Below are 12608 nucleotides of genomic sequence, written 5' to 3' on the forward strand. Positions count from 1 at the left end.
AGGCACTGAGGACAGCGAGAGCCAACTTGAACCGTGCTATCAGGTTAGCAAAACGAACCCACAGTCGAAAAATACAGGAGTTCTTCCACGACACCCAGCAACACCAGAAGTATGTGGCAAGGCATAAAGGCGATCACAGATTCTCTGCCTGGACACAGCCGATGTGTTGAAGACTCTGAAAAGAGTCAACCCATGGAAGGCCCCAGGCCCCGACAACATACCTGGGCGGGTGTTCAGGGAATGCGCAGGTCAGCTGGCTGGTGTCCTAACAGACATTTTTAACACCTCACTGGACCAAGCCACAGTGCCAGCCTGTCTCAAAACTGCCTCCATCATTCCGGTGCCAAAGAAACCTCAAGTCACTCTTTCAACGATTACCGGCCTGTGGCACTGACTCCCATCATGATGAAGTGCTTTGAAAGGCTGGTAAAAGAACACATCGTCTCCAGACTCCCCTCCACATTCGACCCGTTCCAGTTTGCCTACCGCCGAAAACCGCTCCACTGAGGACGCCATCTCCTCCGCCCTACACCTGAGCCTGGCTCACCTGGAGGAGAAGAACACTCATGTGCGGATGTTGTTCCTGGACTTCAGCTCAGCGTTCAACACAATCATCCCACAGCATCTGGCAGGAAAACTGGGACACCTGGGCTTCAGCACCCCCCTGCGAAACTGGCTGCTAGACTTCCTCACCGACAGACCTCAGTCAGTCCGGATCGGACAACACACCTCCGATGTCATCACCCTCAGCACAGGCTCCCCTCAGGGCTGCGTCCTGAGCCCTCTGCTGTTCACTCTGATGACACACGACTGCGTCCCCAGGTTCGCCACCAACCATATCGTGAAGTTCGCGGACGACACAACGGTGGTGGGGCCTCATCAGAGACGACAACGACCTGGACTACAGAGAGGAGGTGGAGCAGCTGGTGGACTGGTGCAGAGACAACAGCCTGATCCTGAACGTTGACAAGACGAAGGAGATGATCGTCGACTTCAGGAAGAACCGGCCCAGCCACGCTCCACTGCTCATCAACAGCTCGGCTGTGGAGGTGGTCAGCAGCACCAAATTCCTGGGGGTGCACATCACTAACGACCTCACCTGGACTGTGAACACCACGTCTCTGGCCAAGAGGGCACAGAAACGTTTGTATTTCCTGCGGAGGATGAGAAGAGCACACCTGCCCCCGCCCATCCTCAAGACGTTCTACAGAAGCACCATAGAGAGCATTCTGACCAGCTGCCTCTCTGTGTGGTGTGGAAGCTGCAGCGCCTCCGACTGGAAGAACGTGAGGAGAGTGGTGCGGACAGCAGAGAGGATCATCGGGGCCCCCCTTCCCTCCATCCAGGACATTTCATCCCAGCGCTGCGTGTCCCGAGGCCGAAACATCATCAGTGACCCCTCACACCCCCACCATGGACTGTTCTCCCTGCTGCCCTCTGGAAAGAGGTTCCGCAGCGTCCGGTGCAGGTCCACCAGGTTCCGAAACAGCTTTTTCCCACTTGCCATCAGACTGCTGAACTCTTAACTGGACTGCACTTAAAATCTGGTCTCCACTTTATACCTTGCACATGTACAGAGCTAAATAACTTATATTTTACTGTCACTCCTGCACTTTATATTTTATATTTTATATTCATATTTTTATACTGTATTTTATTTTATTCTGGAGTAACCTCACAATTGAAAGCTCAAAACATTGTCCTGAGCCGTATGCAACGAAATTTCGTTCTGTATACACCCTGTGCATGCAAAATGACAATAAAGTCAGTCTAAGTCTAAGTCTAAGTCTAAGTAACTGATCAAATTATCAATCATTTTAAAGTTACATTACCTGGACCAAAATAAAAAGTTAAGTGGAAATTTGGGTATTTTAAGAATGAAAATGACAGCAAATCATATTAGTAACAAAAAATAACAAAATCAGGCAAAATAAAATGTTTCCAAATCATTTTTTTTTTCAATAAAAGATTCATGAAACTTTAATAAAAACTGCAGGTGTGTGTCTGTCAGGTGAACTTTGGGTTAAAACTTGTTTGTTTTTCATTCTGTGGGTAGAAAATCCAGACATTTTACTCAAGTAGGAGCAGAAATACTTCATAATAAAATTACTCAAGTAAATGTAATTGAGTAATTGTAACTAGTTACTACCCAACTCTGCCACCAGCTCAGCACATTTGTCTGTTTGCAGATTTTTTTGAAGACATGCTGAACAACTGAGAGCCATGAAAACTCACTTTGCTTAATTAATCTGATTAATACTTTTATATGTATTTAACACATAAAAGTTTCTCACATTTTGTCTGCGATTTTGCATCGACGTTTCCCATGAGCAGAGGAAGAGGAGGCAGATTTTGAGAACCTGGGATTTTTTTCTGGTTATTTTTTATTTTTCAGCTGACCGGGTTTTGTTGCCTCTGAAGTGGAGTTATTATCTCCCAAACACAAACCCAGATTGAGAAATTGATCCATCTGGGTGGAGAGATTGACCCTCTCTGCTCTCATTCACTGACGGGGAATAATTCGACTTGTTCCACAGGAGAAACGCCCATAAAGATTTCAGCTGAAGCTTTCAGCTTTTTCTTAGCAAGAACTGATGGAAGACGGATAAAAAGGATTCATGCTGGACGTTTGCTTGTTTAGATCAGGAAGAGACGCTGTTTGTTTACTTGGATGCCTCCAGATTAAGGATTAAGTTGCACCTAAAAACCTTCAATTTTCTCAAAAGCTGACAGTGCGCCTTATAATCCGGTGCGCCTTATATATGGACCAATATTGAGCCACAACTGGTCTCGCAACTACAGTAAGCAGCCGCCGACTTCATTTCCCCAGTAGAAGAAGAAGCGCGCGGTGCAGGCTGGGTTTTGTGTAAAGACCCCAAAATGGCTCCTATTAAGAGACGAGCTTACGACGCAGAGTTTAAGCTCAAGGCGATCAGTGACGCAGTAAAACACGGGAACAGAGCAGCAGCCAGAGAATTTAACATGAACCAATCAATGGTTATAGTGGAAGTGGATATATATTGTGATTGCACTAACGTTTGATTTACAGTAACAGCATCAGGCTGTTTTTTACGTGTTTATTGAATCGAGGAAAAGTTCCCCTCCACTATATGTTACACCTTGCTGTTGTTAAAAGATAAACTGTGTCACAAAATACCACATCACTGACTTTACCTCGGGGAAAATAATAAAACAGCTTTTTATTCATTTTGGGAATGAAGGGAGTTTTCAGAACGCTGGTTTGTAATTTATTAATAAAGTTTGACTGAAATATCTGACTATTTTGTTGACATTCCCTTTAGCGCAGCGCCATCTAATGGATGCATAACGTAACTACAGCCTCTACTGTAGCGGCTATTCTATGCGCCTTATAATGCGGTGAGCCTTATATATGAAAAAAGGTTTTAAATAGGCCATTCATTGAAGGTGCGCCTTATAGTGCGGAAAATACGGTAAATGTTTTCAAACTTTTGCAACACCACACTTTGGAGATAAAAAATTAACTAAAACATCTAATGTATCTTTTAAGAAGACTCAGTGATCTTGCTGTTACCCAACCAGAACTTGTGTACAAGACAATATTGAGAGTTTTAACTTTTCATCTCCTCGTCTGGTTTGGTCACATGAGCTGCAGACTAACAGATAAACTTTTAAGAAACTTCCAGTGGCGGGTAAAGTAGCAGGTAAATAGACCTGAGTGAAGTTGGCCCCCACCTTCTTCAAATCAGGCAAATTTGGTGTCAAACGTTTGTGCAGCAAAAATTTTGTTTGTGCCGCTATAATTTTAAAGACATAAAGAAATGTTTCTAGAGGTCATCAAAGGTCAACCAGCCCCCCCACCTTCTTCAAATCAGTTTTTTAGGCTCTGATAAAGTTTTTTAGGCCGTTATTTAACAAGTTGAACAGGAAATTGGGAGGAGAGAGAAGGGAAAGACATGCAGCAGATTCTGCAGGACTGGGAATTAAACCCAGGTTGACAAACAAAACCTAGAAGTAACGTCCTAAACAAAACATAATTTGCTGTCTTACCATAAACTGGTTACAAAAATAACTGAATTATTCATTTCTTAGCCCCTTTTCCTTCTCTTTTATACAAGCAGACAACACATAAGCTCAACAACACAAAAGCTTCATATTTATTACAAAGTATTGATCTAAGAATTGATTTCTTCCTGTAATGGAAATGATTTCTGATTAAGTTTTCTGTTTTCATGCTTTCATGGATTGTTCTTCTTTTTTCCCTTTTCTACAGGTTTTCATGTTAAATTGCACTTTTTTGTTAAGTTTGTTAAACTACCTTGAATCTGTATTTCTAAATAAAGACTAACAGAAAGATCACAGTAACTTTTATTTTTTATAAAACCTGTTTTGTTCTTATAACAAACAAACCAGATAAAACAAGTTTGGGTCTCTTTATGGTCCGGAGAATTAAATTATGATAACAATTATCATCTAATATTATGTACAGATTAAACTCTAATATTAATTTAACATCCTGGAACCTGAAGAAATCCAAACCTGTTAAATCAACTTTTTAAAGTTTGGTATAAAAAGAAAAACAGGATTTATCAAAGAAAAACAGGTGAATGGACTGAACTTGTGTAGAGCCTTGCTGGTCATGTTGACCACTCAAAGCGCTTCACACTACAGTCACATTTACACCCACATGCAGGTCAGAGGGCAACTTGCCGCTAAGTGCCCCGCCCCGGGGCAGCTCAACATGTGGCTGAGGAAGCTGGAATCGAACTTACAACCTTCTGGTCACAAGACGACCACTCTACCCACTGAGCCACAGCCGCACTAAAAAAGCCACTGCATGATCCTTTTGCTAATCTTCTTTAAAATACAGATTAAAACAGTTTAAAAGCTACAATTCAGTGCAATTTAATATAAAAAGTGAGTAGAAACGGTAAACTAAAGGACAAACCATAAAAGCACAAGTACAGTGGAAATAAACAGAAATCATTACTATTAAATGAAGACATTTTAACTCTTAAATCAATACGTTGCTATAAAAATTGAGCCCAGTGTTGCTGCGGCGCTAAAGCAGCGAAGGGAACAGGGCTAACGTTCGGCTAATTCAATTAATTATAAAGTTTAACAATAAAGCTGCACATGTGTTTGGGGTTTCTTCAAATCTTTGGGGGCAATTTGCAGTGACCAACTGACCTGACCTACATGTTTTAGGAGATGTGGGGGGAACCGGAGCACCCGGAGAAAACCCACGCAAACACGGGGAGACCATGCAAACTCCACACAGATGGTGTCTGTGAAGACGCAGCGCTAACCGCTGCACCACCGTGCTGCCCACGTTTTTTCCAATTGAGTTGGGAAGGGATCTATTTTCTAGTTTGTCAATGGGGGATAAAACTTTAACGTTTTAAATTTGACGGAGCGTGGCCTGGCGCCCCGTACACAGAGGCTACAACCTCCATGAGTTTGAGTCCTCTTTCCTCTCTTGCTCGTCTTTCTCCTTCTCTGAATATCATCATAATCCAGAACATTAGACATGTTCTGGATTGTCTTCACTGTTTTATTTTTCTTTTGGCTTCTGCCATCTCAGAGTCTTCCGTAATTTTTTCCAAAAAGACATTTTAGACTTTTTCTTCTTACCGTCCTGCATGATTTTAACATCCGGATTGTCCAAATCCTCCAGGACGGTTTCTCCAGTGATCTTAGTCTCTTCTGAGGATTCTGGGTCTGTGGAACAACCTGATAACGGTTCTCCTAAGATTTTCTCCTCTGGAGAAACCTTTTCACTTACGACATCAACTGGGTCCACTTGGTCCTGTAAGTCTTCCTCCTTCTCTTGGGAAACTGTGATGTCTTTTTTTTGGAAACCGTCTTCCTCAGCTCTCAGCAGCAGTAGATCCTCTTTCGCTCTTTGTAAATCATTTTTTAAGCAACTTATTTCCAGCTGGTATTTCTCTGCTTCATGTTTAAATGCAGTGACTTCCTTTTCATACTGACATTTGAGCTGCTGGTACAAACCGTTTACCTTCTCCAGGTCTGCCTGGGCACTGCTTTCCCTGTCTTGCAGGATTTTAATCTCTGTTGTTGCGTTATTTTGGAGGACGGCATATTCAGATCTCAGGTGGTCCAGACTCGCCTTGGCCTTCTCTACTGTCTCAAGATGTGCTTTTCTCTCCTCCTTTACCTGCTGCTGAAGTTTTTCAAGTTGTTGCAGCGCAGATCGGTTAATATCCCAAATAAGCTTTTCTGCCTTTTGTCTCTGTAAAAGAGCCATTTGGTCCTGCCTTATTTTCTGCTGGTAAGTCTCCACCTGCTGCTGTAACTCCAGTATGTCGTTTCTATATCTACATTTAAGCTCCTCATGTGAAACATGAACCCGATCCAGTTCATGGAACATCTGCCTGTCCCTGTTTCTTAGAATTATGATCTTTCTTGCCATTCTCTGGAAGAGCTCTTCCTTCTCAGCTCTCAGATTGTTGACTAGGTTCAGATGCTCTCTCTCTCTCTCTATATTGGCGTCTTTCTCACGTCTCGCCTCCTGCCGATATCTCTCCACGTCTTGCTTAAGTCCAGAAACGTCACTATTATATTTACAGCTGAGTTCACTATATGAATTTTTGAGCTGAGCCAATTCTTCCTGCAGACGTTTCTCGTTGTCTTGCAGGGACGCGATCTTATGGGACATTTCCAGACTGGAGTCCAGTCTTTGGGTTTCCCCGTGTAAAATATCCAAGTGTGCAGGAGCGAAGCTGCCTTGGGGGTTTTGCCAGACTCCCGTTCTTGCCCGGAGTCCCATCATCCTGTTGCGGTATTTCTCAAATTGGTGAAACATTTCTACCTCAAATCCTTTAGCCAAAATCTGTCGCCGTAAATTACTTGAACCGTCGTTTGGAAAGAGCTTTGCGCACGTCTGAGCTAGTCAGTGATATTGCAAGCAATGAAAAATATGCAGAATTGTGTCACATACAATTCTGCAGTTGATGACATCACAGACTGCATCGCCAGTGACATCACAGAGTCTTCCTTTGCTGGCGGTGTGACATCATTCCACCACCAAATATCTCACTCTTCATTCTTGTTTACATTCAAAATAGTCCATGATTCAGTCGTTTTTATCCAAACTCATTTCTGTTTTGGGCCAGATCAAAAACCTGAATGTTCATAAAGGGCCTGTTGCACCAGAACATATTGATAAAAACCAATTAAACTGTTAAAATATCAATAAATAGGTGTTTCAGCATCAATGCGTGTTTCTTACAATAACGTAATATTGAACATCTTTTCACACTAATCAGTTCATCCAGGATTGTTTTTGTGCTTTTCTGCAATCAACACAGATTTTGTGGCGCTAAGTTAGAAATATCTGTAAGGAATTTTTTACAATATTTGCACTAACATATGATGTTAAATGTGATCTTTTATTAATCTCTCTATCGGTCATGGACTATAACTTGACATCAGGTCAGGCTGAGACAGCAGGCACTTGAACCCAAATGTTTATGGACAATTTTGAGAAAAAATGTTAATAAACTCAGAAAACATGTTGATAAACTCAGAAAACATGTTGATAAACTCAGGAAACATGAGGGGGTCTGTTGATTCTTGTGTGAATTTTGCGGTTATTTGTAAAAACTGGAGGGGCCCATTGCTATGATTTGGAGTCTAGAGGGCCACATAGAAAGCTATGGCGGGCCAGATTTGGCCCTCGGGCCTTGAGTTTGACACACGGGCCATATATGATAATCTATAGAACGTTTTTCAATATCTAAACATTGGGAAGTTAATTTTGCTTGTTTAGTCAAACATTTATTTTCTTCTGTATTGTGGAAAAAGAGAGTGGGAAAGAAAATTTATAATAAATCGATGTAAACAATATGAAAAGTAAAATATAAAAACTAAAACTATTGATTTATAAATCTTGTTGAAAGTTGGTTAGGATTGATTAAGCCTCGTTGTTAATATCAGGCTTAAAACTCAAAAATTGTAAATGAGTAAAAGTTGTAATGTACTAGTATTGTGGTTTGTTTATTGTTGTCATAGCAACTGCCTGCCAAGATGGCTGTCAGTTAAAACAAAGAATGTTGTAATCTATATTTCCAGTATGTTTTTGTTAGCTTTTTAAAGGCACAATGTACTTCTTATTATAAATAGTTTCTAGTGAGAAAATAAATGTGTGTATTTTTTATCTGGTTTCTACTGTAGAAAACTTTTTCCACATTTTAATCTTCTAATCAAAATTAAATTACACGTTATCACAGAACTGTTCAGTTTAAATATCAATAACTTTCAAGGACTTGAAGCAAAGTTTAGTGCTTTAATTACTGATTAAACACAAAATTAAAGCACCACTTTCACATTTTTATTGTGAAAACCTCATATCCACAGATGTCAACCAAGCAAGAATTTTGCAGTATTAACTTATGTTTTGCGGCGGTCTTTGACCAAGCTCAGGAACTTCTCGGCACTGATCTCATCATCAATCACAGTGTAATCGATACCCTGGTTTGGTAGCAGGATAAACATGGAGACGCCTTCCTGTTATGGCAGCTGTCTGTTTTTCATTCTTCTGATTTTCAGAGATAAAACACAGTTTCTCCTTGAAGGATTCAGATTGTCCTATTGACTATCTACTCTTATTTGTAGTTATAATCCTTCAGTAAATGTGACAAGATGAAAATAAACCAACAGTTATTGTGACAACAGTTACAGAGTCTCATAACATCTCTGCCTTCCAGCCAGAAACAAGCGATCTCCATTTACACTGGATTTATATTCCACCCTGGGGCTATTGCTGAAATCTTTAAATATTTGATTCCTGTTCTAAAAATGCTTATCAGTGTCGATTTTTAAAGGTCAAACACCAAATGTACCTTAATATGCATTACAGTGGAAATGGTGTTAGCATAACCGCAGAAGCTAACATCTACAGCCTTACTTATCTCAGCTCTGGTTGGCTCAACCAATCAGCGACAAGGAAAATGAAAGGCGCTCCTGGATTGGCTAAAAGTATGTCAACTGTCATTACTTTTAGCCAAACTAGCCAAAGACTTCCCAGGCTGCATTTTATTTAGAAAATCTTAGACGTGAATTCTGAAATCTGCAAATATTGAACTGCAAACGGGGGCGTCCACTGTACTTGGTTTTATTATACAACCGTACATCTTTGAAAAGCATTAGTGGAGCCTCCTGCACAACTAACAAGGATGCAGCAAGTGTTTTCTGAATAGTATGCCAACAACAAAACATTTGTCTTTTCCAGCAGCCATTGTACAGCACACACAACAGTAAAACCAGCTGACCAAATGTGCTGGAGCTCAGTTTGGGTTCCTGGGTAAAAGGTGGACCTCTGCTGGGATTGCTGGGTAACAAGCTGGGGTTGCTAGGTGACAGGCAACTCCATCACCTAGCTGCTGATTAGTGATGTTACAGTCCAGATGTTTTTGAAACTAAAAATTGTACTCAATTAAAAGTAAAAAGTAGCTGTCCAAGACATTACTAAAGTAATAGTAACATTTTATTTGGTAAAAGTCTACTCAAGTACTGAGTAACTAATCAAATTATCAATAATTTCATATTTAAAAATTACATAATCAGACGAACCAAAATATAAAGTTATGTGGAAATTTTGGTATTTTAATTGGATTATTCTTCAACTTCACGTTTAGAAAATATAAATAAAGGGATATGTTTGAGCTACACTGCAAAAACAAAAAAATCTTACCAAGTATTTTTGGTAAACTTCCTATCACAAATATTAGTCCACTTGAAATAAAAATTAATGAACTACAACAGCATTTAATTTCCCTGTGGGATTAATAAAGTATTTTTGAATAAGATAAAACCACAAGTAACTTCATCAAGATATGAGCTTGTTTTAAGTCCATATTTCCTTAATATTGATGGAAAAGTACTCGCTCCATTGGTAGATTAAATTAATCTATAACAAGACATTTAGTCCCATATCATACGTGAAATAATCTGCCAGTGGAACAAGTACTTCATCAATATTAAGGAAATATTTACTCGTGAAGCTGAGGCTCCGCTTGCGCAAAATCTCTGCTGAAGTACGAGAGGAAGACAAACTCTGCAACAAAACCTCTTCTGCGCTGGAGTATCTCCTCCGATACAAACACTTCTCCTTCATCCTGGAGGCCCTGAAGAACCTCGGTAAGACCTGGACTGGATTGTTTTCGCTCGCTGCTGTCGGCTGAGTGGTGATGGAAACGTTTTTTATGCAGAGGCCGCCACCAGGCTGTCGCCAGAGTGCTGCGAGCGGCTGGTGGGAAGCGACGCCACCGGTGTCATCTTCACGCTGATACGCAGCTGCAACCGGAGCGGACCCTGCATGGAGGTCATCACCTTCTCCGTCCAGATCCTCCTCAACCTCTCCAAGGTACAACTGACGTCTCCGGTTCATAACATCGATGCTTTTCTGACTGAATATCTTTCATTTTTATACAAATCTCATCCTGTTTACAAAAGCTGATTGAAATTTACCAACTTAATCTTTCAGGTTTTTTTCCCTTAATTTTATTGGTTTTACAAAAACAGGCTCTAGTTGTACTTTTCATAAAGCCCTCCTGTATTGAATCCTTTTTTTGAACTGCGCCCTCTGGTGGAAGATGTTGGTAGTACATGTGGCAAATGCAAATTAAAGACCAACAAGGCTAAAATAAAGTATTTTTGGTGCTTAAAAAATCTCTAATAGTCATACATTAAGTAATAATTAAAGTACTATAAGCTGTTATTAGTGTATCTATCTAGCTGTTTCAGGCCTTAAAAGGACGATAAATTGTCCCATAAGTTTTTGCAATAAACGATAATATTGTTGTTGTTTTGAGGCTATTTAAGGAATATAATCACAATATATCAGCACCAACATCAGTATCGGTCGTTACTAGTAATTTTTTTAACATGTCTGCATTGGGCTGATAAATACAACGATCATAAACAGACATCTTGTTTCTGTCTGTTTATGATCGTTTGTTTTTTCAAAGGTGTCAAAAAAAGTAGAGAAATATATTATATAATATCAGCAAGAACAGTAATATTAATATCGGATGGACCAAATTTTCATATTGGTGCATCCCTAAATATAATGGTCTCAGAGATCAATAAACTTTAAATTCCGATGAACTGGAAGACATTTTAAGATATCCAAAATGAATAAACAAAACGGAAACAACAAATAATATGAATTATGAAGTCTGTGTAAACAAAAATGCCCTTCAAAAAAAGATTTGGTTGAGACCAAAGCAGCAGACTGAAGACTTTTGTCATCCTGTTTTTGGTAGAAAGAAGAAAAAAATGTAAATTATTGAGCTTGTTTTAATTTGTCATGTGATTAATTAATTTATTTCATCAGAGATCAATCAGAGAAGATGGTTCAAATCTAACTATTAACACTCAAATGTGTATTTCCCCTCAGTACCACCTGACCATAGAGGCGGTGTATTCGGTGGAAAACTCCCTGGAAACGCTGCTGGATTTACTGCAGAAATACCGGGAGAAAGCCGGGGACAAGGTGGCCGAAAAGGGCGGCAGCATCTTCACCAAAGCCTGCTTCCTTCTCGCTCTGCTGCTGCAGGACGAGCGCCGCGCTCAGGTCTGAAGCAGACAAAAAAATCTTTCCCACTAATCCTTACGAAAACATTTAAATTTAATCTATTTCCCCTCAGGAGGTGGTGAAGCTGCCTAAAGTTTTGGACCGGATACGCAGCATCTACCGGCTCACCGCGCGGAAACACAAAATGGACGAAGAGCGCAGCATCACCAGGCAGAGAATCAACGCCTCGATCAACGGGAGCTTCTTTGTTCCGCCAACGCCGCGCAAATCCAAACCGCCACCAAAGTAGGCAGCATCTGATCTGTACAAACCCAAACAGGACTTTTGGTTCTGTGGAAACTAAAATGCTGTTTTCTGTGGAGCTAAATTAGTGTCAGAAAGATTCACAAAGCGTACGGTAAAATCTGCATGTGTGCAATAAGACGTAATAAGTGTAAAAGAAGATTTGTAAATGTACGACATTATTCGCTGTTCTGTACAACACGATGCAAATCTTACTGTGAATGTTGGGACTAATTTAGCTCCATATTTTTGTGTCGTTCAGGTTTGCACCAGATTGGGTTCTGAGGAAGGACAAACTGAAAGACGTCGTCGATCCCCTCAGGGCGATCCAGATGGTGGCGGAAACGCTCGCCATCGTTTTATAAACAGAAAACCTTCAAGAGTCTTTTTGTTTTCACAGAAAACCTCAGATTTTTAATATTTTTTGTTTTGTTTTTCAATCAAATGATTTGTTTGTAAATCCTGAATTTGATGTTTTTTGATAATAAAATTGATCTTGTTTATGTTTTTCCCTTTTCAATTCTTTCTTCCTGTTTCGGGAAACTAAAAAAATGCCTAAAAACTCATCTTTTCAAATCTTCTTACTCTGCACTGTCTAACTTTCTGATGGTTTATCTTGTTTGTACGGGTTCTTTGTTAATAAATGCGTTTAAATAAAATGTATTAATACTGAGTCATCTACATAAGGTTGTACAGCTAAAACCATCATCTTCACATTTTAGTTATTATTTAGCATATCTTTAGGCAGATGAGTGTTTTTACAGAAGAAAACTAAAAACTTAGTTTT

At 40.1% G+C, this 12608-nt stretch overlaps 1 protein-coding gene across 1 annotated transcript; it reads left to right on the plus strand.

Annotated features, from left to right (window-relative positions):
• The first annotated feature begins 7412 nt into the window (after positions 1–7412).
• LOC116731653 (abnormal spindle-like microcephaly-associated protein homolog) lies at positions 7413–12274 on the plus strand. Its single transcript, XM_032581469.1, has 6 exons — positions 7413–7434; positions 9967–10140; positions 10212–10366; positions 11402–11578; positions 11652–11824; positions 12084–12274. The coding sequence occupies exons 1-6, from the start codon at positions 7413–7415 to the stop codon at positions 12184–12186; spliced, it is 804 nt and encodes a 267-aa protein (XP_032437360.1). The 3' UTR covers positions 12187–12274.
• The last annotated feature ends 334 nt before the right edge of the window (positions 12275–12608 follow it).

This window comes from Xiphophorus hellerii, chromosome 13 (assembly GCF_003331165.1).
Source record: "Xiphophorus hellerii strain 12219 chromosome 13, Xiphophorus_hellerii-4.1, whole genome shotgun sequence".
NCBI lineage: Eukaryota > Metazoa > Chordata > Actinopteri > Cyprinodontiformes > Poeciliidae > Xiphophorus > Xiphophorus hellerii.

Coding starts and splice junctions, on each gene's coding strand:
- LOC116731653 (XM_032581469.1), top strand. CDS start 7,413: ATGGACTATAACTTGACATCAG. Junction 11,579..11,651: donor AGGACGAGCGCCGCGCTCAG/GTCTGAAGCAGA, acceptor ATTTCCCCTCAG/GAGGTGGTGAAGCTGCCTAA. Junction 11,825..12,083: donor AAATCCAAACCGCCACCAAA/GTAGGCAGCATC, acceptor TGTGTCGTTCAG/GTTTGCACCAGATTGGGTTC.